This window comes from Passer montanus, unplaced genomic scaffold (assembly GCF_014805655.1).
Source record: "Passer montanus isolate IOZ18808 unplaced genomic scaffold, ASM1480565v1 scaffold53, whole genome shotgun sequence".
In the NCBI taxonomy this organism is placed as follows: Eukaryota; Metazoa; Chordata; class Aves; order Passeriformes; family Passeridae; genus Passer; species Passer montanus.
Window position 1 is genome coordinate 4,891,221 of NW_024370263.1, and position 27,720 is coordinate 4,918,940.

A 27,720-nucleotide genomic window follows, 5' to 3' on the forward strand; every position below is an offset into this window, starting at 1 on the left:
CAAATACCTCGAAGTGTGGAGTGGGAAGGATCCCAGGGTTTTTTACTGAGCTGTCCCTTCCCTGTGTGTATTCCTGAGCCCTGGTGTCCAATTAGGAATTGTGGAAAGAGCCCAGGAGCAGAGGGATGGGGCTTGAGTGGGATCTGAGCCTCTTGGATGGGCTTTGGGAGATGCCCCATGGATGATCCCAGCGCTCCACCCCAACATCCAGAGCTGCTGCTCTGTCCCCTCCTGTTCCTGATTCTCCTCATCCTGCCAGGGTTTGGGGTGAGGATGGGGAAGGGAAAAATCCACTGAGTTTTTCCTGCTGGGCCCTGTTAGCCTTGAATTAACATCTCCAAGGAATATCAGTGATTTCTGTTCCGTGTCACCCGCTGAGACAGGCAGCAAACAGCTCACCCAGGCAGCATTAAAAAAGCACATTTTTATATGTCTATAAAATAGAAACAGGGAAAAAAAAACATTCCTCAGAAAACTTCAGCCTCCTCAGCCAGGTTTGTCTTCCCTTTTTGGCAGAGTGGCAGAGAAATGCAGCTCAGTATTGCCTCAATTCCTCTGATATTCCCGAAATTCTGCAGGAGCTGCAGCTCTGGAGTCTCCCAGGGTGCTGAGGATGGATCCTGTCAGCATTCTTGGGTTTTTTGCAGTGCTGGATATTTTGTTCGTGGATGGGAGGGGGCTGCACTCCCCCAGAGTGTTGGGAAGGTCCAATATATTAAATCAAGGATCCTTGGATGCATCCAGGTGACCCCAATCCCACCCCTGCACTGCTCAGCTGGAGACATCCTTGGCTGTTAATTAACAAAGTCCTCTTGATTAACGGCAGCAGGAGGTTAATGACCACGGGCAAACTGGAATTAACATCCAGGGAAAGGGCTGGGTGGGAGCTGCAGCTCCAGGGCTGGTGGTGCCGGGATCTGCTGCCCCTGATGCATCCAGGTGACCCCAATCCCACCCCTGCACTGCTCAGCTGGAGACATCCTTGGCTGTTAATTAACAAAGTCCTCTTGATTAACGGCAGCAGGAGGTTAATGACCACAGGCAACTCCAGGGGAACGTGCACAAACTGGAATTAACATCCGGGATCTGCTGCCCCGTTTGGGGCAGAAATCGGTGAAATTGGGATGCAGCTGGATTCAGCACCTCAGAGCCAAGGGGTGAGTGGGATGCAGAGCCCCCACCATCCCCATGAAACTGGAATTAGGGCAGTTGTGGGGATTTTAGGATTTTAGGGTCAGTCAAGGCTTGTGGTAAAGAAGAACAGCAGGTTTTGGAGCTGGAGCACAAACCCCCATCGCAGAATCCCCATCCCCAGCCTTGGAGCACCAACCCCTGCTGCTTCCCTGGATTTACCCCCCACCCCAAAGCCAAGGCTGGGTCTCATTTCCTGGGAGAAATTACTCTGGAATACAGCAAACCCTGCTCCTGTGGAGTGTGTTACCACCCTTAATGACAGCTCTTTTTCACTTGGCTGTCACGGCCCTAAAACAAAGCCGTGCTCTCCCTCTCCCATAAATCACTGCCTTTATTCCGAATTGGAATGAAATTTAGAATTAAGGGAAAAAAAAAAAAGGACTAAACGTGTTCCCCTCTCCCTTTGCTCAGAGCCAGGTTTAAATTATCCCTGCTGTGTTCAGGCACGTTGTCAGCTGTAAATTTTAGGGGAAACAGCCAAGCTGATACATAAACCTGTTGGTTTTGTCAGGGATGGAGATGGCTGCTCTCAGATTTATGGCCCATCTCCCCATTCTGGGGTTTTTAGGGAAGTTCTGCTGCTGAGGGGGGGATCTCCCTTTATTTTGAAACACAGCTTGATGGGATTTAATTTGGAAAGAAGGGGAACTCCTTCTCTCTGAGCCCCCCAGCACTGTTTGCATCACTGGGGGCATTGCCCAGAATCCCCTGAATCCACCCCAAAGGAGCACCCACTCCCTTTGCCAGGGAGGGATCCCAGACCTGACCCACACTCGGCATCACCTCCGGCATCACAGCGTCCAGGGAGCACAAAACCCACCCGGAATTGGGGGAAATGCGGGAGTTTTTGGTGCAGACGCCGTTGCCACGGCAACAGCTGAGGAAGCCCTGCAGCCCTGGAGGGAGGAACGCTGCAGCAGGACCGGGAGGCAGGAAAACGCTCCCGGGGATGCGAGATTGCCAAAAATAGATGAATTTTCCTGCAGGAATGCAGGGAGGAGGAGGAGGGGAGGGGGTCACGGCCCCTCCAGCCCCACAGCAGGGCAGGGCAGGGCTGTGCCCACCCAGGGATGCTCAGGCTGAGTCAAACGGAGAGATTCCCAGATTTTCAGATCCTCATGGAAAGAAAGGCTGAGTGCTGCCTCCTGGCTGTTAAATGTCAGGAGCTTTTCCCAGGAAAATGATGAGGGAAGGGTGGTTGGCTCCTTTTTCCAGGGGGAATAGGAATTTCATCCTTACGTGCCAGTTCCACGTGGTTAAAATACAGCCCTGCGTTTAGTAAATAAATAAAAAAATCAGAGTGTGTGCTCTGGGAGGGGGAAGCTGCTCCTGCATCAGTGGGATGAGGGGAAGGGGGATCCCAGAATCCAGAGGTGCAGCCAGATGTGCAGCAGGCCCTGACATGGTCATAATATCTTCAGACTGCTCCATTTCGGTGCAATTTAAATTAAAAAAAAAAAAAAAAAACCAAAAAAAAAAAAAAAAAAAAAAAAAACCCAAAAAAAACCCCCCCCCCAAAAAAAAAAACCAAAAAACCAAAAAAACCCAAAAACCCCCAATTGTGGCGTAATAAAAGCAGGGAAATAAAAGAGAGGATGTAAATTGATACTGCTGGAGGCTGGAGATGTTCCCAGGCTTTTTTGTGGGAAGGTTTGTGGGGGTGGAGGTGCAGATGTGGGGTCCCCTCCCTCCCCTCCCTCCTCCCAAGCTGCAGCCCAGGCTCCGAGCGCCGCACGCGATGCCATCCCTTAATTGTTTTATCTCGGCGATTAATTGGCTCTGAGGGGTTAATTACTTCCGCGGGGCGGGAGGGAGCGCTGCCCCTTCGGGCCGGGACCTGTCAGAACAAATCAAGGCCGAGGTGAGGCGACATCCCTGCTTAAAAAAATAAAAATAAATAGGAATTTCACCAACTCCGGATTAGAAATAAGGGATAAATTGCACCCAGCCCTCGCTGTGGTGCTGAGGAAGGTCAGGAATAAATCCTGCAGTGAATCTCCCCGTGCATCCCATTAAATCTGTCTGTAAGGACACTCTCGAGGTAGTGAAGCTCCCAAAAAGGAGCAGCTTTGGTTGTCAGCACAGAAATGACATTAATGGGATTTAAATACCTGTTAATGGGTTTAAATGGATTAATGGGATTAAAGGGGAAGGGAGCTGTTCTCCCTCTGCTCCCACAGCCCTGGTCTGGGGTGGTGAGGGGTGCTCAGGTGGCCCCACAAACACTCGGGGAGGCAGAGCAGCAGCAAAACCTCTCCTTTAATTTCTGGGGTACCCTGAGGGTTTGCTCTGACATGACAACCCCGGGGCTGCCATGGGCAAAGGAGTGTGGGCTCAGCTCCAATCCCGCTGCCATGGACGCCAAAATACCTCCAGCAGTTTGTCAAGGCAAGAATTAAAGAGTTAAAAAAGAGTTTTAAAGAATTAAAGAGTTAAAAATGGGGCAGCTGCTCCCTCTGAACCAATCTCCCACCTTCTTCAAAGAAAGAAGGAGCAGGAGCCCCCAGCCCAGCTCTGCTCCACACACATGTTAGAAAAATAGATTTTTATTGAAATTCTCCTTTTTTCTCCAGGGAGTTTTCTTCTCTCTTGGAATAGACACCAAGTGTGGTCTCTGGATTCGACCTGTGCCTGCATTTCTATCAGGATCAAGAGTTAAAAGCCAACTGGTGAATCTCTAACTCTAGAAAAGGCTGCGTACAATATATGGCTTTTGCACCTACATCCAAGGGGTTTTGCAGGCTGGGAGCCTTGGGGAGCTTGTTTGGGACAAAGCCAGGATGGGGAGGGTGGCGTGGGATGAGGGGACAGCCAGGGACCACATGCAGCTGTGCACAAAGCCAGCCCGGAAATCGGCACATTCCCGGAGTGTGGGATCCTTTGGTTTGGCTTTGGGACACCCCAAAGCTCAGCCCCAGGGTTTGCTCCCCACAGGGGTTGGGTTGCAGTGTGGACCCTGCTTCTAGTCCCCCAAACTGCTCCTGAGGGGATGTTCTGGCTCGTGGGCTCTGAAAGAGGCCTGGATGAGCTCGTGGGTCCCAGCAGCTCCTGTGTCCAGGGAAAACGTCCCCCTCTGGAGCTGCATCCCCAGGGAAGGGGAGCTTCCACCTGTAGCCACCCTGGTGGGGGTCATGGGCCCCCCCGGGTGCTGGAGCAGCAACTTTTCCTGGTGCTGTGGCTGGGGAGTTCCAGGGAATCCTCAGGGAGCCACAGGCTGGCTCAAGGGGCCACAGCCACCAGGTTTGGGGACATTGCACAGCACGGCCTTGCCATCCCATAACCTCAGGCAGGATCCACGGCGACATCGCCCACACAGTGCCACGCCCTTGGTCCATCCTCCCTTGGGAAGGCTGAAGGTTCCATCCAAGCACAAGTGGAATCCTTGCAGGGCTGGGATTTTGGGGACACCCACCCCAGGGAGCTCAGCTCCAGCAGCATCGGGCACGGCCTGAGCAGCTCGATGTCCCCAGAGAGCCTGGGGGGACACAGACATCCTGGGGGGACACAGACGTCCCACCGCACTTCCCAGGAGGGCTGGGGCAGCCAGAACAGGAGCAGGGACCCCGGGGGAGCAGGGAAGGCACCCGTGTCCCCAGGCTGGCCATCAAAAAGCTCAGCGGTGGCTGGGGACCTGTGGCGGCTCATGCAGGGAGTGACCAACAGCTACAGCAGCGCATGGAGGGTTAAAAGAGGAGCCACCCACTGGGTGGAATTAAGCAGAATCTGGGAGGACCGAGCCACCCTCGGCCACAATCCCCCCGCTGTGGTCACCATCATCTGGGGTAATAATCCTCAGGCACCCCCGAGAGGTTGCGGAGCTTCAGGGCCGCATCCACGGTGCGGATGTAGCCGCTGATCACCTTCCTCATCTCGGCCGTGTAGGGGTCGTACTCCAGCTTCCGCAGCCCCGAGCGCTTGAAGTTGCCGTCCTTCTGTCCCTCCACGCAGAGCAGCCTGTCCTCGCAGGCCGTGACGCCCAGCAGGGCCACCATCCTCTGCAGCTGCGCGAACAGGTCGCGCTTGAGGTCCTCGAAGTGCACCACCAGCACCTTCTTGCCGTAGCGCAGCCAGTCCAGGGTGTGGGTCGCCCACCACGGAGCGTAGTTGGCCACAAACTCCGGCCACTCTGGTGGGGGGAAATTAAAAAAAAAAAATGGGGCAGAGGATGTGTGTTGGAATTTCAGTTAGAGGAAACGACGCGGGTTCGTGAAGAAGAAGGTGCAAAAAAAGACACACAAAACATCTAACCCACATCTAAGACATCTAACCTGCACATAAAATTCTCCATCTTGGCTAAATAGACCGTATACTAAACCATCTACGATATACCAAAACCCCAAATCTAAGTTTTGGGGTTTTAGTATATCATATATGGTTTCGTATATGGTCCATTTAGGCAAGATGGAGAATTGGCTCCATCTTGGCTGAATGGACCATACACTAAACCAGACATTATAACCCCAAATCTAAGTTTTGGGGTTTTAGTATATCATATATGGTTTAGTATATGGTCCATTTAGGCCATATAGGTTTGGCAATTTAGCCAAATTGGCAAACCAACAGTCCATCAAATTTCTCCTCCTCCATAAAAGAATGCAAAACAGTGAGTTATTTACAGAAAGTGTGTGAGAAAGTTCGTTACAAGAATGTAAACATCAGAAGGCTTAGAAAAACTTAAAAAAATAGGGCAACACTAATACCAGTGCTATTAATCAATTTTGGAAGCCCTCTCCACAGCCTCAGGTCAAATACAGTGTTCTCTTGCAGGTCTGTGCCTTTCAGCACAGAAAGTTTAAAATTCTCAGCATCCAGGGTTCCAACAGATGTGAGTGGATGTTCCCTGTGTCCTCTCCCATCCCTGCTGAAACATCTCAATTAACCTTCTGGCTAATTGATGCTGCCATTCAAATCAGGTGGGGAGAGGGCTGATGAGACGCCGATAATCAGCCACATCTCTCCTGGCAGTGCTGCACTAAAGCTCCAGGCATCTCCCTCTTCCTCGTGTCCTCCCCGCAAAACCAAGGCCTGATTAACAGCTGGACTGGGTTTAATTCCCTGAGGAATCGTTAACCACAGGATGTGTTCCATTAAACAGATCCAGGACAATTCACCTTGTGTAATCACAGCACATAAAACTTTGCTTTGGAGCCGCTCCAGGGACGCTGTAAAATTAATGCCACGGAACCAAACTGGGGCTTGGCCTCTGCAGGGCTGGGAATGGGCTGGGGGAAGTGGGAAAACACCCCCTCAGCACCTGGGGTGAGGCTGGAGAGAGGGGCTGGGGAATTTTTTTCCCAAATTTGCCCCAAAATTATTTCCTGGGAGAAGAAAATAATTTGGAGAGCTGGGCTGCAGGAAAGGCTGGGAATGGGACCCTCATGCTTCGTGTTCAGGGGCCTCTCCAGCTGGGAATGGGGTCACCAACCATGCAATGGAAAATCTCCATCTTTCCCAGCACTGGTTAATTAACCTGACAATTAACCCATTGGCTAATTACTCCACACATCCTCTGGAAAGAATTTGGTGATGTATTTGAAGTGCATCCAACAAGACTGTGCTGGCATGGTCCCCTCTGGATCTCCATCCCCTCAGAGACAGGGACAGGCTGGGGAGGGGGTTGGGACTGGGGAGGCTCAGGAGGCTCCCTGTGATCCTGGACAGGAATTGGGAAGGCTCAGGAGGCTCCCTGTGATCCCTGGACAGGAATTGGGAATGCTCAGGAGGCTCCGTGTGATCCCTGGACAGGAATTGGGAAGGCTCAGGAGGCTCCCTGTGATCCTGGACAGGAATTGGGAAGGCTCAGGAGGCTCCCTGTGATCCTGGACAGGAATTGGGAAGGCTCAGGAGGCTCTCTGTGGTGCTGGGATACCAATCCTGGCTCTAGTCACACATGGATGGGGGAAAAAAATCAACCAAGAGGCTCCTGTGCCACCACAGTGGGGACAGTGCCAGCCCAGGGACACAAGGCTGAGGAAGTGGGGGACACCACACCCTGTTTTTTGGGATGGGGAGAGCAGGGCTGGGCTGTGCCCAGCGCTGAGAGCACACGGAGATAACGAAATCCAGGCACATCCCAGGCAGAGCAGCCAAAGCTCCCCTTAAATAAACTCGGAATTAAGGGTAGCAGATGTTCAATCAAGCTAAACATTTTAACTCTTTCCAATGAAGTCAATCCCACAACAGCAATTTGGAAATTGCTGTAATTAAGCAGCCTGCGGCACACGCCTGCGCGTGGGCGAGGTGGTGGCTGGGGAGCAGCTGGACACATGGAAACAGCACCTGGGTACCACAGGGAGGGGCTGGGCACTGCCACCACCCCCTGTGGTCACCCTGGGGACGGGAGGTGCCCATCCTTGCCTGGGCCTGCTGTTCTGTTCCATCCCTTCCCATCTTATCCCACCCAACACGGGAACCCACGACCGTCCACGGTCACACCAAGAGATGGCCCCAAAGCGGTGGCACCTCGGGACCCAGGACATTCCTCTGGCTGCCCTGGGTGATTCGAGACCCTGGCAAGGGTTTCAGAGACCTTGGCACAGAGTAAAAAACACCTGTGCCTTCGATTTTAGTCTATGGAAAAAATTACCAACTTTGTGTGAAGATTTACAAGCCACAAGAGTTTGAGGAGAATGATAATTTGTCATAGTGAAAAAGTAAAATTTTGGGATTTTAGAATGGGGGTTCAAGAGGCAAGATGGAGGAACCTGGGTGTGTCCTGTCCTTCTTCTTGTCCTCCACCTTCTGCTGGGATGGTGACACTTTTGGATTGGTTTGGAGTAGAGTTAGTCTAACACAGGTGATAGGTATTGGAAAATTATTATAAAGTACACGTAGTTCTTAGTATGAAAAGTTAACACTGCCCCAAGGGCAGGCGCTGTGCCACAACCCGACCTGCAGGACAGGTCCCAGCAGGTCAGAGAAACAATGTAATAGATAAGAAAAAATAAACAACCTTGAAAAGCAGAACTGACAAATCTCGACTTCTTTGGTCGCCGGAAAAAAATACTTTCTAACACCTCTGGGTCATCTCAAAAAAGAAACCCAAGAACAGCACAGCCCAAAATTTTCTTTATGGACACCCAACTGCAGCTCTGCTGGGCTTTCCCAGCAGTTCCCAGCTGTCCCAGAGGATTCCCTGGCCTACCTTTGCCCTTCCAGTGGGCGTGGGCGGCGAAGCCGATGTGTCCCCCGTACTTGCGGTTGAACTCGGCCATCAGCGCCTTGTAGGGGTTGCGGATGAGCAGGATGGCCGAGTCGAAGGACTCGATCTCCTTCTGCCCACTCTCGTGGGTCTTGATGCAAATGGTCCTCCCACTCCTCCAGTGGTCCCGCTCGCCCTTGAATCCTGCCAGGACAGAGCTGGGATTAGTGGGAGTGACGGGGAGCTGGGAAAGGGCCCAGCCTGGGGAAAAGGAGGCTCGGGGGGGACCTGGTGGCTCTGCACAACTCCTGGCAGGAGGGACAGCCTAGGGGGAGTCGGGCTCTGCTCCCAGGGAAAACCAGGATTGAAGGAAATGGCCTCAAGCAGTGCTGGGGAGGTTTAGATGGGATGTAAGGGAAAATATTTCCACCCAAAAGGTGATCGATCCCTGGCACAGCTCCTCAGGGCAGTGATGGAATTCCCATCCCTGGAGGGATTTAAAAGCCCTGCGGATGTGGCACTTGGGGACGTGGTGGCCTTGACAGTGCTGGGGGAACAGTGGGATTCAGTCTCAGAGGGCTTTTCCAACCCAAAGGATCCCACGGTTCCATGAAAGGGAACATCACAGGGATATCAGGTTGCAAAATCTGTTGCAAAATTCGTCATCCAGTTGGATGATGAAAGCAGCTGGGGCGTGAAGGAGGATTTGCATCCCTCTCCCAGATGGAAATCATTTATTTTCCCATGTTATGAGTCTCATAAAATTGATGAGTGGGTGGCTCACAGGCTCAGGGGCCCCTCAGGGTGACCTCCCTGGCCACACTTGGCTCTTCTGCCTGTTCTGAGGGGTCAAGGGCAGATTTAATGGCTAAAACCTCCCTGAGCACAGCTGAAACTCTCCCAGTAATAAATAAATAAAAGGAAATCCTTGTGCCTGTGGGGCAGCAGATCAGCCCAAGGTGGGGGTGGTGCCATGGGGGGTCCAGAGAGGGGACCCTGCACTGAGCATGGGGCTGAGCCAGCATCAACCCCAGCCCCTGGAATGCACCTGGAGTGGGGGATAAGCTGGAAGGAGCTGTATTCCATCAATTAGAGAGGTGTAATTGGCTCTCAGCAGTGGATAAATCTGCCGGTTGCCTGGATACCTCCTGGCCCCTGCGACAGGGAACGAACACAGAGCCCACGCTCGTGTGGCTCAGCAAAACCCAGCCAAGGCTTTTCCCTCGGCTGCTCCCTTCCCTGGGATGCTGCTGCACCCTGGGGGCTGGGACTGTGCTCCCTCACTGAGCATCTCCCTCCTGCAAGGCTGGATTTGCAGGAATTGGGAAGGAATTGCTGCCTGTGGTGTTGGGAAAATGGGGATTTAGGGAATAGCCCGGGTACAGACCCCACAAACCACATGGCACAGATACAGATCCCAACAGCTGAGGAGGAATGGAGAATTTCCTCTCAAAGCCACAAAAAGTGGAGGAATAACAGGAGAAACCTCCAAGGTCTCCAGGTAAAACCGTTGTGGGTGGTTCTAAACTGGGGGAGCTGGAAATGGGGTGGATTATTAGAACCAGAATCCCAAAGTGCTTTGGGTTGGAGGGGATCTTACAGCTCATGTCATTCCAACCCTCCTGGAAAAAAACACCTTCCACTATCCCAGACTGCTCCAAGCCCTGTCCAGCCTGGCCTTGGACACTCCCAGGGATGGAGCAGCCACATCTTCTCTGGGCAACCCCTGCCAGGACCTCCCCACCCTCCCAGGGAGGAATTCCCTCACCAGGAGCCTCCATCCCAAACCACCCCACGGAGCAGCAGCGCTCACACCCAGCCCTGCCCCGCCCTTCCTGCAGCCCCTGGGATGTCACCAGGACTGTCCCCAGCTGGGGTGGCACCCCAGGAGCGCCCTCCCCTCACCTTTGTTGTACAGGGAGCCATCGAAGTAGTAGCTGCCGGTGTAGAAGCCGGTGGCCAGCTCGATCAGGTGCCGGGCCCAGGTGTTCCCGGCTCCAGGAAAGCTGGCCAGGGCCACCAACTGCTTGGCACGGCTGGGCAGGAACCTCCTGTCCATGCAGCGGTTGTCTGCAGGGAGACACATCGGGAATGTGTCGTGGAAACCTGCTTGTCCCACTGGGATGTCTGGGGAAACGCTGCCTCTCCCAGGAAAATGCTGGGGAAGGGGCAAGGAGGTGGCTGGGCAGGGAAAGGGACCCTGCCTAAGGCTTAGAGGGACATCCCAAAGGGTCCTGGATGCCTCAAAGAGTCCCAAACACCCAAAAAGTCCTAAGAGGATTTTTCCCAAGAGTTCTCTGTCATTCCCAGCTGTGTGTTAGGGAAGAGTGACTAACAGGGATTCCTGTGCCAAGAAACATTCCTGCTTTTTTGATGAATCAACGAGCAGCATTTCCAGCACAGCCCCAAACACCAAAGGATCGTGACAAGACTGACCCAAAACCACCCGAATTTGGGTCCTCACTTGCTCCCTTCAGCCCTTTCCTCTCCCAGGAACAGTTTTCCTTTCTCCCAGCGCTTCCCTGGCTCCCTGCTCTCTCGGGAATGTTCTGCCTGCTCACAGCCTTTTTCCACCCAACATTTTTCCCTGGAGCTTGTCCCCTCTGGATAGCAGACTCCCGTGGGATCACGGAGAGGTGGGAGAAGCCCTGGGAAGGAGGAATCCTGCCAGAGACAGAATCTGCAGCCGAGCCAGGCAGCAGCCACAGCCCACCAGGGGTGCGCCGACTTCCCGAGGGAATTAAAAACCGCTCGTTTTTAACGGGATCCTCACACTCCCAGCCAGCATTTTTTGGGGGGGGAAAGGTGGGGAAAATCTCACCCTGCACTTGTGTCTGGTAGACCAGCAGGAACTCGGCGGAGCCGCAGCTCTCGAACTCCTCGGCGGCGCATTTGTGCGCGCAGAGCTGCTCGTCCTCACGCTCGTGCAGCGGGAACAGCGTGCTGGGGAAGCCGCAGCGGCACGTGGTGCCCGCCAGCGCTGCCAGCGGGAATTCCTGCAGGGATGGCCAGAGGGAACGGCGCTGGCACCGCCCCCCAGCCCTGGCACAGCCTTCGCCCGCGGCACCCGGCCGGGCTGGGCAGCGCGGGGTGGTTTGTAACATCCTTCCAGAGCATTCCAGCATCATTCCAATTCCAACATCCTTCCAGAGCATTCCAGCATCATTCCAGAACAACCCAGCATCATTCCAGACCATTTCCAGCATCCTTCCAATTCCAGCATCCTTCCAGAGCATTCCAGCATCATTCTAGAGCATTCCAGCATCATTCCGAAACATTTTCAACATCCTTCTAATTCCAGCATAATTCCAGAATATTCCAGACAATTTCCTGCATCCTTCCAATCCCAGCATAATTCTAGAACTTTCCAGCACCATTCCAGAACATTCCAGCATCATTCCAGAACATTTCCAGCATCGTTCCAATTCCAACATCCTTCCAGAACATTCCAGCATCATTCCAGACCATTTCCAGCATCCTTCCAGAGCATTCCAACATCATTCCAGCATCCTTCTGATTCCAGCACCATTCCAGACCACCCTACATCCTTCCAACTCCAGCGCCTTTACAGCTTATTTCCAGCATCCTTCCAGCCCATTTCCAGCATCCTTCCAGACAATTCCACCATCCTTCCAATTCCAGCATCATTCCAGAACATTCCAGACCATTTCCTGCAGCCTTCCAATCCCAGCATAATTCTAGAACTTTCCAGCACCATTCCAGAACATTCCAGCATCATTCCAGACCATTTCCAGCATCCTTCCAATTCCAGCATCATTCCAGAACATTCCAGACCATTTCCTGCAGCCTTCCAATCCCAGCATAATTCTAGAACTTTCCAGCACCATTCCAGAACATTCCAGCATCCTTCCAGAGCATTCCAACATCATTCCAGCATCCTTCTGATTCCAGCACCATTCCAGACCACCCTACATCCTTCCAACTCCAGCGCCTTTACAGCTTATTTCCAGCATCCTTCCAGCCCATTTCCAGCATCCTTCCAGACAATTCCACCATCCTTCCAATTCCAGCATCCTTCCAGACAATTCTAGTGTTGTTCTAGCCCATTCCATCCCATTCCAGCCTCCTTCCAGCCCTCTCCAGCATCCTTCCAATTCCAGCATCTTCTGCCTTATTTCCAGCACCCTTCCAACCTATTTCAAGCATCGTTCCAGACCATTCCCAGCATCCTTACAGCCCACTCCAGCATCCACCCTCCACCAGTTCCCACTGCCAACCTTTCCCCTCCCTGCTTGGAGGATGAGACTCCTGGACCGGGGCAGGACCCCATGGTGGCTCCTTTTAATGTCCCTTCCAACCTAAACTCTCATTCTTGGATGCTCCATCCCAAACTTTCCCAGGGCTGCTGCTGGCTCCACTCCCTCCCATGGCAGGGACACAAATCCATTTATCCCTTTTTGGATACACAAAAACAATGTCCCTAAACTGGGTTCAGACCTCCCGGTGTGACTCTGATGGAAACAAAGATGAAGGAGAGAAGTTTATCCCAGTACCTTCTCTGTGCAGAAATCCACACATTTATCCACGGACATGTTGAGCATGAGCTGGCTGGCGGGCAGGGCGATGGAGACGTTTTCCGGCCGGCGGAAGCAGCCCCGGAATATCGCGCTTCCATCTGGGGGAGAGAGAGAGAGAGGCCCCAGTGACACTCCAAAAATGACACTGCTGCCACTCCGTGTGACACGGCATTCCCGACTGCTCCAGTGGCTCCTGGCCCCTGCAGCAGTGCAGCCACATGGATGATGCTCGTCTGGCTGCTGACGGAGCAAAATCAGAGCAAAACCCCGGCAGCAAAGTCAGGGATATTTTATTTTCCTGATGTTTTTATCAGCTCCGTGATCCCAGGGATGGAGCAGGGGCACAGCCAGGGAGGAGAGCAGGGCCAGGTTTGGTCAGGTCTGGAATCCCATCCTTGGCACCCTCAGCCCCTCGTGCATTCCTGGTTGTTGCCATCCCCTTTCCCATTCCTTGGATATGAGGAGAGGTGAGCAGGGAATGTGGGTAATTATAGAGCTCCCTAATTGGGAGCCAAACGAGGGAGCACCCTCAGCTCTGTCTGGAATTCCTGCACATCCTTCATCCTGCAGCGCACACAGGAGACACTGATGGTCCTGTTTGGCCATGGGGAAAGAAATCTCCATCCAAAATTCCCCGAATTCCAGCAGGAGTCCTTGAGGCTCCTCATTCCACCCAACCCCAGCCAGCAGCATTCCCCACAAGGAGATTCCTGTTATTTAGGAACAAAGCTACCCCAAACTCAAGAACCACTCTCCAAGAACCTCCATGGAGCCATGACCCAGCTCGGGAATGCCAGGATCACCCCTCCAGCACCAAGAGGAATCCCCCCATCCCCGGGCTGAGCTGGGATCAGCCTCCCACTTACACCTGCGTGCGGATTCCTGGGCCAGCTCCAGGCGGTAGATGGAGAGCCGGTTGATCCCGCCGCAGGTGTTGCTCCTCTCTCCCTTGCATTCCATGTTGCACTCGGACTCGCTGGCGTTGGACGCCTGGATCTTGTGCCCGCAGTAGCACTCGGCCCCGAATTCCAGCCCCGCGTACAGGTACCCCCTGCCCGGGGGAAACGGGATCTCAGCACATCCCCGCGGCTCCAGGGGGGTTGGAAGGAGCATTCCTGCTTATGGCCAATTCTGGGATCAGCAGTGCATGCCAGGGATTTGTTTTTGGGTTAATAAACCTTGTAGGGCACGGCCAGCTGAAAATATTGGATCCTATCCTATCCTATCCATGGAGCATTCTTGCTTATGGCCAATGCTGGGATCAGCAGTGCATGCCAGGGATTCGTTTTTGGGTCAATAATCCTTGTAGGGCACTTTCAACTAAAAATATCCTATCCTATCCTATCCTATCCTATCCTACCCTATCCTATCCTATCCTATCCTATCCTTTCCATTATTCCATCCCATTCTGCAATTCTTTCCTATCCTATCCTTATTCTTTTCTAGTCTGTTCTATCCTATTACTCCACTCCATTCCATTCCATCCTATCCTACCTCCTATCCTATTTTCCTATCACATCCTAATCCATCATCTAATATCATATAATTCCATTTCATCCTATCCTATCCTATCCTATCCTATCCTATCCTATCCTATCCTATCCTATCCTATCCTATCCTATCCTATCCTATCCTATCCTATCCGAAAGGATTGATGGAGCCAGTGCACAGGGATTCATGGAGATGGTGGGAAAAGATTGATGGAGATGGTGGGAAAGGATTGATGGAGATGGTGTGCAGGGATTGATGGAGATGGTGGGAAAGGATTGGTGAAGATGGTGGGAAAGGATTGACGGAGATGGTGGGGAAGGGTTGGCGGAGATGGTGGGAAAGGATTGGTGAAGATGGTGGGGAAGGGTTGACGGAGCCGGTGTGCAGGGATTGATGGAGATGGTGGGAAAGGGTTGACGGAGATGGTGGGGAAGGGTTGACGGAGATGGTGGGGAAGGACTGATGGAGATGGTGGGGAAGGGTTGGCGGAGATGGTGGGAAAGGGTTGACGGAGCCGTTGATGGATTGATGGAGTGTGCTGGGATCCACGGAGCCCCTGTCACCGTCCCTACCGCTCGGCGCAGTTGTCCTGGCAGCGGAACACCGTCATCTTCTTGTAGTCGAAGAAGGACATCCCGCGCAGGGTCCTCTGCCGGGTGTTGTCCTCGTAGCAGCCGATGTACCGGGCTGAGGACAGACAGGGGACAGGGTCACGACCCTCTGACCCCACCCCTCTTGGTGCAGCAGCATTCCCTGTTTGTTTGCTTTGGAAACTCCGGGTCCAAACCAGGCAGGGACTCCTTCCACTATCCCAGGTTGCTCCAAGCTCCATCCAGCCTGGCCTTGGACACTTCCAGCCACAGCTTCTCTGGGCACCCTGTGCCAGGGCCTCCCCCTCCTCACAGGAAGGAATTTCTTTCACTGTGCCACTCCAGTTCCAAGCCACACTCTGGGATAACACTTCTCACCTCCTCCCTGCTTTCCACGCCTCCTTGGGGTCCCTGAGCCAGCTCACCCCATCCATGGTGTGCTCCACTCACAGACCCCCTCATTCCCAATTATCCCAGCACAGCCCAGCCCCCACCAGTGCTGCAGCCACCTTCCCAAGCCAGCCTGGAGGCCAAAGAGGAGGAAGATGGAGAGAGATGTGCCAGACAACTCGAACCACCAGAGCCATAATTCCCAGTTACTCCACACAGCATTCCCACAGGGATGAGCAGGTCCTGGCAGGTCAGAGGATTTCAGCGGGTGTGGGATGGCTCCAGACACTTTCACGGAGTCGGTGACTGATGTGCATTACCTTCAATCCAGTGCTCCTGACATATGCGTGCTGCCACTCATTGGGAAGCCAGCTGGAATAATTAGGGACAGACGAGGACACAGAGAAGGGGGAGGGTGGGACTGGTGGTTTGTAGGGAGAGGTGGACCTCTCCAGGAGGAATTTTGGAGCCTGTTGGAAACATGGCTGCGAGCAGACACACACATCCACCCAGTGATTGTCGTTAACTTCCCCAAGCATCCCATTTTTCCCAGAGCTGGGATGCAGGGATGGCTCCAGCTGTCTGCCTGGGGTGGCTGCTCCCTGCATCCTCATGGAATTCCTTGGTTGTGTGTCACAGGTGGGAATAGTTGGATTTGTCCAGGAAGGCACCAGAGATGGATGTGGCTGAGGTTGGGGTCTGCTCCTGCTTCCCTTGGCTTCACTGCCTAAAATCCTCCCTGGCTGGAGGCAGGAGATGCCCCTTCCCACTGGGATTTGCATTCCTGTGGGGATGAGGCCGTTCCCTGGCAGACAGGGCTGTTCTCCACCCACACCTTCACCTGACACTGCCGGGAGAGGGAGGAGGAGGAAGAGGAGGAAGAGGGAGCTGCACATCACTCTCTAAACCATTTTTGGAGCAGTATTCCCTCTGGAATGATTTCACGTGGCAGAGCCTCCGCAGCCACCTCGTTAAGCTGTCCCCACTTAATTATCAATACCATTAAATCCACCTGTTCCTGACAGATATCCCAGGGCTCCAGAGGAGCAGGGTAGCGAGGGGGAGCTCTGCCAGCCACACCAGGAACACCGGGCACGTGGGATTTCTCAAGCTGCTGAATTTCCCCACACCATCCCACTCAGGAGCTGCCAAGATTCTCCAAGAGGAAAATCACATTCCCAGAGCACCTGGGAGCAGATAAAGCCAGGAATCCCAAGCCCAGCATCCCATCCCTGCTGGCAGTGCTGGATGAGGTTAATCTTGGAGCACTCGGGACATATGGCCGGGTGACACGGGCACTGCTTGGGGTCTTTATAGGGACGGACAGCCTGGCCTCAGGGACCATCTGCTGAGGCTGCACTGAAGTCAATTTGCATTAATGGATTTGCATTAATTTGCAAAACTCCCCAGAGACCCCTCGGAGTGGGGAACCCCATGAGCTCCTTTTAGCAGGACAAAATCCCGTGAGCACCACTTTTCCTTTGGCTTCCATGCCTGGACCATGCATCATTCCTGGAATGCGAACAGCCATGTCCTGCTGGAGGAGGAGGAGGAGCCCTCCACACCCTTGGTGCAGCCCAGGTTGGGGGATCAAGCCTGGACCCCTGGGAAAGCCCCAGTCTGCCGTGGGGTTGGGGGTTCCTGCTGGAGTCCAGCCACCCAAATCCCACAGAATGTGCAGCTCTGGCTGCCTTCAGGATAAATAAATACAATTTTAAAAATCAATGGGAATTAGTCCATTTTCTCATCCTTGACCATTAATAATGGACCCACTTGACCAGACCCCAGCCAGGCAGGGATCTCCTGGCTCCAGAGGCCCCAGCCCTGTCTGCACTTCCATGGAATCACAGCCAGCCCCACCTCGACACAACACCCACACAAACCTGGATTTTGGGTTGATTCAGGCCAACAGAATCAAAGCTGAATTTGGCCCCTGGCAGAGCCAAAGAGTGGGAGGAAGATGGGGAACAGCATCCCCCAGGTGCCACCCAAAAAATCACCTGTAACAGCAAGGGGGGGACTCGGAGCTCGGTGATGCACCAGGGCAAAGAGTGAAGATGGAAAAATAAAGCACATTATTGGCACTTGGGAAGGGAGGAAAGGAAAGAGGGAAGAAGGAGGGAGAAGATCCTTCTGGAAATATTCTCTGCAGTGATGTTCTCCAGAGTGGGATGCTGCTCCCCAGAGCATCCCCGTGGGATGTGGGAAGAAAACCTCGGTGCTCCAGCAGCGCATGCACGCGGTTTATAAATAAATAAACAAATAATTACCCATTTCCTGGAGCGCGGGGTGGTCCTGGCAGGGATACACAACCCAAAACCAGCTCAGACACCACTGCCCCAACTCGTGATGCCCCCCTGGGAGAGGCAAAAAGCAGAAACCCCCTTTGGAGCACATCCCCATCCCTCACCTCTGTCCTCCTCCTTCTCGCGGCCGCTCCTGCCCCGCAGCGCCCGGCTCCGGGGGCCGCCGTTCTCCCGGGATTTTCCCCTGTCCGACGGCTCCTTGGAGGTGCTTTTGAACCAGGGGCCGTGCCGTCGGCCCCTCGCCGGCATGGTGGCTGCCGCCTTGAAGCCGCGGCCGAGCTGCATCACCCCCAGGTAGGGCAGCCCCGGCCCCTCGGCGGCCGCGGGGCTCCGCGGGCTCCCCGGCACCCGCGGCTCCCCGGAGAAGCCGGAGTGCAGGAAAACCAAGCTGCCCGCCGCCAGGTACAGAGCCAGCAGCGTGAAGAAACGCACGGGTTTGCGCCGAAAATACCGCTGGAGTTTTAGCAGAAGCTTGGCCATAGCGTCTTCATCCCTTCCCCGGGGAAGCTGCTCTGCGGCTCCGGGGATGCTCCGAGGAGGGGATTATCCCGGCGAGGTGAATCCCGGCGTGCAAATGGGGTGAGGGCTGCAGGGCGAGGTCGTGCAAAGCTGTTACCCGACCCTAAAAAGTCTTGGAGTGCTGGGGGAGGTGGATTTGGGGTCCCCGCGTCGTGGCCGGGGTGTTCCAGCGCTGGCTGTCACCCGATTTATTCTCCTGCCGGCAAAGTCGCCCGGCTGTGCCCCGGGGACTGCGCTGCTGGAGGGATCATGTTAAGGAAATCGAGGTTTGAAGGTGCTTTGAAAGCCGATCAGCTGCCGCAGCTCCTCGCTCCCGGCGGCACCGGCTCCGTCAGGCATCGCTGGGACGGGAACGGCACCGCTGCCCTTTCAGACAAAGAGTGGAGGGTGCCTGGAGGCACCTGGAGCCTGGAATGCTGCCTGTGACGCTTTGTGTAAGGAAACCCCTTTCAGCTCACTCCCAGGGCAAGAAATCTCCACCTGCAAGTGAAAGAGAGAGGCACGCTCAGGAAAGCGTCCCAGGACAGGGGAGGATGGTGGCCCTGCCCCTCCAGGGGGTGAGGAAGGACACCCGCGGTCTTCATCGCCTTCCAGCCCCGGGGAGGGGCAGCTCCACCTTTCCCAGGTGTAGTGGGAGTGATGCTGGTGGGGTGAGCCCAAACCCCTGAGCCTGCACATCTCTGCCTCATCCTGCAGGAGAGGCGCTCCAGGATGCCTCTGGGATGTGGAAAATTTCCAGTTTCACCCCCAGGAGGATGAGCTGTGCACACACACCCTGCACCCTGAGATCCAAACACCTCTGCAGCAGCAGATCCCAGCTGAAATCCATGCGTGGGCAGTGGGGTGCTGCTATTCCAGCATCCCACAGGGTCAGGAGCACGACATCCCTGGGTGTCCCTCCAGTCCCTCGTGATCCCAGGGACTGGAGATTGCTGTGACATCCTCTACATCCAGCCAGGAGCACCCCCTTTCCCACCAGGATGGTGCTGTCCCAGGAGCACCAGGACCATCCCTGGTGGCCCTTGGCATGGGAAGGGCAGAGATGGGACAGTCCCCACCAGGCTGGACTTCCCGAGAAATCCAGCTGGATTTCTCTCCCTCCAGCCCCCCAGCTATGGGAGATTTGCTCCAACCCTTCCTGGGAAAATGCCACGTGGGAAATGCCCCTGCTGACACATCCAGTGCCCGGGGTGTGCTGCCTGTCACGGCCTCGTCTTATTTTAGGAAAGGAGACGGAAATAAATGGAAAGACAAAGTGCCATTAGTTTAATGGCCTCTATGTTCCTGCCATCTGTCTTCAGTTGATTAAATAAAAAATATTGGTGGAACATATGGCATGAATTATACATCAATATTTTAATTTGGTTTCCCAGAGTGGTTATTCAGATACCTCCGGCTCTGCCGCGGGAGTTCTGTGGAGCTCAGGGCTGGGGCAGAGCAGTAGAGGGGCACAACCCCAAAGCAGCACAGCCGGATAAAGGCTGAGTAACCTCGGAGTAGCAGCGGTTTGGGTTTTTTGTGCACCTCGGCATGGCCAGGGAGGGGGAGCCGTGCTGGGAGAGCAGCCCCAGCCCGGTGGTCCCGGGGGTCTTTGGTTGCTCTCCCGCACCCCCTGACCAGGATTTTCTGGCTTTTCCTTATCCAGAACAAATCCACCTTCCCGGGTTGGGTTGGGAGCTGGATACGGGGTGGTTTGGGGAGCGAACGGAGCCTCCCCAAGGCTGTCCCTGCTCCCCAGTGTCCCCAGTGTCACCCCCGCTCCTCCCCTCGCGGCTGGCCGCTGCCAGGCTCTGGCACAGCATATAAAGAAGGGGCTTAAATTACTCTCATTAAGCCATCTGGAGCTCATCCTTCTCCATCATGAACTGCGGAGTCACAGGTCAATTACTGCGCATTTGCATATATTCCATTAATGCTGCTGCTAATTGTCTGGAGCAGATAATGGGCTCGGCTCCGGGCTCCCGGGGGCGGCAGGGAGGGCGGGCACCAGAGCTCCCAGTACGGACACCAGAGCTCCCAGTACGGACACCAGTGCTCCCAGTACGGACACCAGCGCTCCCAGTACGGGCACCAGCGCTCCCAGTACCAGCTGGGGGTACCGGGGCTGAGGGATGCAGGAACCACCCGCGAGCGCCGTTCCCTGCATCCCAGCAGCGCTCCCTGGGTTTGTGAGGACGGATCCACCCCCGCGCTGGGGTGAAGGAGCGGCCACCCCCGGTCCCCGCCGTGTCCCCAGGGGTCCCGTCCTGTCCCCGACCCCGCTGCCGAGCCAGTGCCAGCCCAGCCGCGGCGTGGCCGGGGGACACTGGTGACACAATTTGTCATCCAGACTAATGAAGCAAACGGGGGCAGTCCCCAGGCAGCGCAATGCAGCGGCCTCAGCCGGGCCTCCCGGCGGCTGCTCGGATGGAAAACTGCTGGGACAGCAGGGAACGGGGGGAATTATCCACCGGGGAATTGTCTGGGATCCAGCCCCCTGCTCGTATCCCCGGGGAGGGACCCAGCCCCGGGAGCTGCAGCCTTGGAAGGATCCCCCCGGCTGGCAGTGCCAGGGTTGGGGAATCCCTCCCTGCCCCCCCAGAGCCTTCGGCACCCCGAGCCAAAGCTCAGCAGAGCCCAGCGGGGGCGATTTCCAGGATGTGGGTCCGGCCGGGACTGGGGAATGGTTCCCTGCCTGCATCCATCACCATGCCAGGAGCCAAAATCCTCATCCCACCAACAGGACAGCCGGCTCTGCCTCAATATAAACCCAGCAGGAGCTGAAATCCTCATCCCAGCCCTGGGATACCTCCTGAGCATCACTGCACACCCAACCCACCTCCCCGAGCCTGCCAGCTGTCCCCAGGGCAAGGAAATCCTCGGTAATTTGCCAGCTTTACCCATGGTTATCCATCCCTCTGCGGTGGAGAGGTGGGAGCAGGTCCGGGATGAATGAAGGGCCCATCAATTATGGATTTGAGGCTTGTCTTCAAATTGCTCTGCAATTATTGAGCCCCGAGGTTCACTTGTCTTCAGGCAGCACCTCCCACCCGAGCAGGGCCAAACACCCTCACGTGGCTCCCCCAGCCCGGCAGAACAATGGGCCCATTAAAAACAGCAAATTAACCACCAGCAGCATTCCATGAGGAGGAGCAGGCCAGGGCAATATCCAATTTCACCCCCTCATTAACATTTCTTATCGCAGGGACGGGGAAGAATGGGGCTGGCACACAGAGGGGTGGTGACATCAGCGGGGTGACCCCAGGGGAGGGCGGTGACGCAGGGACTGACCTCGGTCCCACGCCACAGGACACGGGGACAGCAGGTGCTGCACCCCTCTGGGCACCCTGGGAACGCTGGAATGCTTCTGCCAAGCCTGGAAATGCAGTGGAGGATTCAGGGAATGGGGTAAAAGACCCAAATCCGTGGGGTGCAGGACTCATGGGACACAGGACCCAGGGCATGGAGGTTCCCTGGAGCTGCTGTCACCGAAAGCCACCCACCTGGGTGCAGGGAGCACCAGAAAGCCTCGTGTCCCTCCATCCCAGAGCAGTTCCTGCAGTTCCACATCCTCCCCAGTACCCAACAGGGACACCAGCACAACCCCCAGTGACACCAGCACAACCCCCAGTGGCACCAGTCCAACCCCCAGTGACACCAGTCCAACCCCCAGTGGCACTGGGCACCCTGGGCACTGCCACCCCTCAAACCCTCCAGCCTCCATCCCCAGGACTGTCCTACAAGATGTCCTGCAAGCCTGGAATTGCTGCCCAGGCAGAGGTTGGGCAGCCCAAGATTCCAGGTGGAGTTGCCCACCCTCTTTTCCAGCCCCGTGGAAATGGATTTTCACCCTTTTCTACTCGTTAAAAAAAGCAGAAAATGGATGCACGGGGCTGAATTTAAACCCCATTATGGCTGGGAATGAAGCTGAGATAAGCCAGGATTATTCCATCCCAGCAGGGCAGACCTGGAGCATCCAGAACCTTCCCGTGCCTCTCCCAGGGGCCAGCCGAGCACAGGGAGCTGTCAGTCGCCCTCAAATCAAAGCCAAGTTTATTTATTCAGCTTCCCTCTGCCTTCATTTTGCTGAGAAATGGATTTGTGCCTCCTCTCCGCCAGGGAAGCCTTAAAAGCAGCTGACTCAGCAGCTTCCAGACTCATCCCAGGAAGCTGCACCGGGATCGGATCCTCATCCTCAAGGGTGAGACACTCCCCAGGCCTGGGCTTCCACAAAATCCCCTCCACAGGCCAAACCAGGCAGGGATGCAAAGGAAAAACCTCTCCTTAGGGATTTATTGGCTCAATTTGAAGATCCAGGATTTGCCCATCTGCTGGTGGATTTCTGTGGGGGATTCCCAAGCGTTTTGTGGGGTTTGCAAATCCTCCTCCTTGCTGGGAGTCCATGGAGGAGTTTGGACTGGAATTAGGGAGCTGGTTTTGCTCGTGGATGAAAACTGGCTTTGAAATATTCTGGGAATTTATCAATGGCCTCAGCACTTTCCCAGGGCATGAGGCACTGGGATCCAGAAGGATCTGGGATCCATTCGGGGCTGCCCCAGACTAATTGATTAAGGTCTCTAAATGCTCTTCTGAAATGAGGTCGTGCTAATTGCACAACCTCCTCTTAGTGCTCCCTGTGCTCTCCAGAGGACAGAGCCCACAGGGCACCAGCCCCGTTTCTGCCAGGGCTGAGCTATAAATAAATCCAGGAACATCAGGACGGATCCTGCCCTGGCTTATTCCAATCACTGGACAGAGCCACACGAGCCCAGGGCCTGCAGCCTGGCCCAGAAAGGCAATTTTGTTTAATCAAGTTATTTAAGGAAGTTTAACCCCATTTTTAATTATGACATTGAGCTGCCTGGCATTGCAGATTCCCACTGATGTTCCAGACCTCGACCTAAGGGATGCTGATTCCATCCTGAGGATGCTGATCCCCCCCTGAGGATGCTGATTTCTCCCCAAGGGATGCTGATTCCCTCTCTGAGGATGCTGATTCCCACCTTGAGGATCCTGATTCCTGCCCAAGGGATGCTGATTCCCACCCTGAGGATGCTGATTTCTGCCCAAGGGATGCTGATTCCCACCCTGAGGATGCTGATTTCTCCCCAAGAGATGCTGATTCCCCCTGAGGATTCTGATTCCTGCCCAAGGGATTCTGATTCCCACCCTGAGGATGCTGACTCCCCCCTGAGGATGCTGATTCCTGCCCAAACCCCACAGCCACGGGCTGGCACAGGGTGGGATCACCATGATGGTGATGGGAATTTGCTGTAGGACACGTCAGAGGCTCCCAAACCCAATCCCAGCTGGGAGGAGCAGCCTGCTCCAGCCCCCAGAAGCAAAGAAATGTTGCTGCCTCCAGGCCACTAATTCCCAGGTAATCCCATCTCCATGGCTCTGCTCCTTTCCCTGGGAATTCTCCTCCACAATGGCCCAAGTGGAGCTGAAAATGGGGAGTTTTTACTTCACGTTCTGCTCCTCCACCCACAATTCCATCAAAGCCCGTTCCAGGTTCTTGGAGGCTGAATTCCCCTCACAAGTGTGAAAAGCAGCTCATAAAGAAAAATGGTTTAAGTCATGAATCATTTAAAAAGCAGCCGGCGCTGCCGAAGGCAGGGAAGGAAATAGGGGAGGAAATCGCCGTGGATTGCAGAGAATGGGGCAGGGAGAGGGTCCAGGAACTGTGGGGTGATGGAAATGAGGTGGCACAGCGGGGACACAGCTGTGGGGCTCGGTGCTCCCCTCCCAGCATCGTTAGCATTTTCATTAATTAATTAGTCTGCAGCAACCCCAGGGGTCTGGGCGATCCGGTTCTCTCCAGCAGCGTTATCCCGTCTGCCCTGCGTGTTTTGGGTGGGGCTGTGGAAGGAACGGGAAGCTCCCTCCTTTGGGGTCAGGGGCATTAAATTTGGATGCTGGGGAGCAGGATCCCAACCTTCCCCCACCACATCCCTGCCGGCTTCCAGCATCCCACCCTGAGCATTCCTGCTGCCGGCATCAGCCCCATCCCTGCGCCCAAGGCTGAGAAACCTCAATTTCCCCTTTAATTCCCTATTTTTGGGTCACACACGGAGGTATTTTGGAGAGGCCACCCCGGATTGCGGGGTCTCAGTGACTCCAGACTCCCTCTCCCGTCTCTTCCCACCCTCCCGACACTCAAGCCCTTGGAAAAGGTGATGTAATTCCTTCGGAGGACGCCGAGTGTCTGTGACAGGGTTTAACCTAAGCAGTTTTAATGTCTCACGTTCGGGGGGTTTCATGCCCAGCCTGCAAAACCCAGTCAGGGTTTTCAATCAGCCTTGGGAAGCCGGGATGTGCATCCCAGGGAATGGGGAGCCGAGAGCCGGGAGGAGGAGGAGGAGGGGGGCGGGAGGAAGGCTGGGGCTGTTCCCCAGGGAAGCACAGCTGGATCCCAGCCAGCTGCTGGCTCAGCAAAGCTCCCCCCAGACGGAGCTGCCCGAATCCCGGAGGAGAAGGAGCTTTAGGACACACGGGATGGACTTTTCCGGAGGCAGTGCCGGGGCTGGCAGCTCCCACTGCGGGATGCTCGGCCCTCCCTGCTCTGCTCATCCTCCCCAAATCCTCTGGCCACTCCATCCATGGACACCTGCACGTCCCTGTCGCTGTGGGAAGGAATTCCCGAGCCGCAGCTGCCGGCACATCCCGAGCTGGCAGCTCCTGATTCCAGGGAAAGCCAGGACGCTGCTGTTTTCCTCCTGGTGCTTAACGAGGAGGAAAAACCCCGCAGCAGCCAAAGGGTTTCATCCCCGGGTTTTGAGCACCAGAGCCCAGTCCTGGCTCCAGGATTCACGGGAGGTGGCGAGAAGCACCAAAAGGAGATTGTCCCGAGGGAATTCCAGGTGGACCTGCCTAAATCCCATCCCGATGGGATCCTTGGGGGCCATCAGGGGGATTTGGGAAGTGTGACCCCTCGTGAGTGCCACAAAAAGCTCTTCCCATGGGAGCACCCGGCACATCCAGCCCAGGATGGAGCCCCCAAGGACTCCCCAGGTAGGGAAGAGCCGAATCCAATCTCCCCATAAATCCCACACTCAGGTCTGCTCCACGGAGATTTGCCTCAGCCCTCGTTAATCTGGGATTACAGCAGCACTGGGGCAATTAACTAACGAGCTTTTCCAGCAGCAGACAATGCCTCGCACAGCCCACGGACATTAATGGGGTGAGAAGGAGGATTTCGTGCAACACTTCCTTCCAAACCTCCTTCCCCGGGAGAGCTGATCCCTTTCTTTCCCTCACCCTGCTGCGGGAAGCAGAGGGGCCGGGCTGGGGAGGGATCTGCCGTTCCCATGGATGCTGCAGGCTCATCCCTCAGCACGGGCAGCTCCTGCTGTCCCACGCTCCTTCCCCAGCCCCAGGAGGAGCTCCTGGCTCCAGAGACAGCCAAAGCACTGGGAAGGACAAATTCCCAGCCCAGAGCTGCCTGCTCTGCTCAGTGAGTCCCTGCTGGTCCGAGGGGGGTGGGAGAAGCAGAGATTTTCCCAGGATCTGGACTGAGCTGGGATGGTGCTGAACACTCCTGGATCCTGCCTCAGCCATGGGAATTGTGACTCCGGGTGGGAGCCTGGAGCTGCTGAGGCTTGGCCCAGCTTTCCACAGGGAGAAGATCCCCCAGGAAGAATGGAATATTTTTTCTGGGAGAGAAAAACCATCCCCAAGTCTCCCTTGGGAGCCGGGGCTCCATGGGGGGGATTCCATCTGCCAGGATTCCAAACATCCAGGACCCCAAAAGACAGGGATATTGACATGGAAGAGCCCCTCTGGACCCAGGCTCCTGCAGCCCTGGTGCTGCAGCCGGACTAGGGTCTTTGAACACCAGGATTTGGGAAAAGCATCCCAAAAAACAGAGCAAAACCCCAGGAGAATTCTCCTTGGGCCTAATAACTGCTAATAATATGTGGAATATTATAATATAATGTATCTAAAAACCATGGTAGGGGCTAATAATATGGATAATAGAATAATAAATATAAAACCATAGTGCCTGCTAATAAAATGTAAAATATATGTAATATATAGCTGATATAATTACTAATAATATCTATAATATAATAATATACATTAAAAAACCTAACAGCTGCTAACAAATCCTGTCTTGGAGGAGCCCCTGGAGGTCAACAGCTTTGGATATTCCAAGGGAGAGCTCTTTCCCAACCTAGGGAAGGGACAGCCCCTGATGGAGGATAACTCCCAGATAAATTCCCAGAGGATGGAAGGACACAGCACTCACCAGAGCAGAAGGTGCAATGGGCCAGGCTGGGTGGGGGCTCCCCGGGGCTGTAATTCCCAGGGCCAGGCTGGGATTCCCAGCTCTGGATTGCCAGGAAAGTTTCTTTAATCCTGCCTTGACGAGGCCGGGGTTTATAGGGCTCAGCTCAAGGTTACCTTCACGCCGTTCTGCAACTGCCTCTGCTCTCCCTGCTCATCTTTATGTTAAATTATTCCCCCAAGTTGCCAGCAAGGATGTGGGAAGAGGAAAATAAACAGGGGAGAGGCTTCTGGCAGGATTACGTTCCCTTCTGCTCCTTATTTCCCCGGCGGAGATGTTCCTGCACAAAGTCTGGGAAGGAGGAGGAGGATGAGGATGAGGATGGGGATGAGGATGAGGATGAGGAGAGCTCTCTCCTGCCTGGCTCCCTCAGCGAGGCAAAACCTTTCCCAGACCAGCAGAAACCAGCGAAAAATCCCTGCCGGGATGAGGCGGGAATCATCAACTCCCGCAAAGCCGCGGGGGGACCCGGTGCCCCCCAACTTCCCGCACCCGCAGCCGCCGCTTCCCAGCGCAATTCCCAGCGCAATTCCCAGGCGCAATTCCCGGGGGGCCGGGCTCCTGCCGACCCCTTCTCGCGGAGCTCCGCGTTCCTTTTTTCTCCTATTTTTTAAATCGCGTTTTTCGCGCAGGGGCGGGGGGGCTGTGGAGGGTGATGGTGTTGTTTGTTTCCTTCTCTTATTTTTTCGTTGTTAATTTGTGTGGGTTTTGGTTTGGTTTTTCTTCTCCTTTAGTCCCGGTTCCAACGCTCTCCCCGCACCGGCAGCTCCTCTCCCCCTCCCCCGAGCCCCTTTTCCTCCCCCACCGCCTCCTCCTCCTCCTCCTCCTCCTCACCGTCCCCGGGCCCTGCTCCCGGCCGCCGCTCCATGCCCGGCTCCATGCCCGGCTCCATCCATCCCTCGCCGCCTCCATCCGCGGCCGCCCCCGGGAGCGGCGGGGCCGGGGGGGCTCCGGGCGCTGCCCGCGGCCCGGCTCCGCTGCCGGGGGGGCTCTGCCGGTGCCGGTGCCGCCCGGGGGGGTTCCGGCGGTGCCGGTGCCGGCCGAGGAGAGCCCAGCCCGGCCGCTGCCGCTCGGCTCTGCCCGCAGCCGCTGCCGGGCGCCGCTTCTTAATGTCTCCATCCAGCGGCTCCGCTGCCTCCGCCGGCTGCCGGCCTTAACCCCTTCCCTCCCGCCGCCCCCCCGGGATCTTGTTTTTAAATTTATTTCTTGTTTTTCAGTGCCGGGAAGGAGCTCTCGGGTGGCCCTGGCCGCGCTGAAGGTGAGGGATGCTGAGGATGTGGAT

General features: G+C 55.3%; 1 protein-coding gene across 2 annotated transcripts; it reads right to left on the minus strand.

The window, feature by feature from the left end:
* Positions 1–3,724: 3,724 nt before the first annotated feature.
* WSCD2 (WSC domain containing 2) lies at positions 3,725–27,720 on the minus strand. 2 transcript variants are annotated; one of them, XM_039724831.1, is made up of 9 exons: positions 27,273–27,720; positions 17,755–18,649; positions 14,937–15,051; positions 13,740–13,924; positions 12,850–12,971; positions 11,157–11,331; positions 10,241–10,405; positions 8,339–8,539; positions 3,725–5,320 (listed from the first exon to the last, which is right to left on the minus strand). In XM_039724831.1, exons 2-9 carry the CDS (start codon positions 18,128–18,130, stop codon positions 4,968–4,970), a joined length of 1,692 nt encoding a protein of 563 aa, XP_039580765.1. In that variant the 5' UTR covers positions 18,131–18,649; positions 27,273–27,720; the 3' UTR covers positions 3,725–4,967. The 2 variants fall into 2 exon arrangements, with proteins under 2 accessions (XP_039580765.1, XP_039580766.1); XM_039724832.1 differs by lacking the exon at positions 27,273–27,720 and adding an exon at positions 26,400–26,918.

Excerpts from the sequence above, each read along its gene's own strand:
- WSCD2 (XM_039724831.1), bottom strand. The coding sequence starts at position 18,130 with ATGGCCAAGCTTCTGCTAAAACTCCAGCGGTATTTTCGGCGCAAACCC. Across the intron at positions 10,406-11,156 it reads CTACCAGACACAAGTGCAGG|ACAACCGCTGCATGGACAGG; the intron begins GTGAGATTTTCC and ends GTCTCCCTGCAG. Across the intron at positions 5,321-8,338 it reads CGCCCACTGGAAGGGCAAAG|AGTGGCCGGAGTTTGTGGCC; the intron begins GTAGGCCAGGGA and ends TCCCCCCACCAG.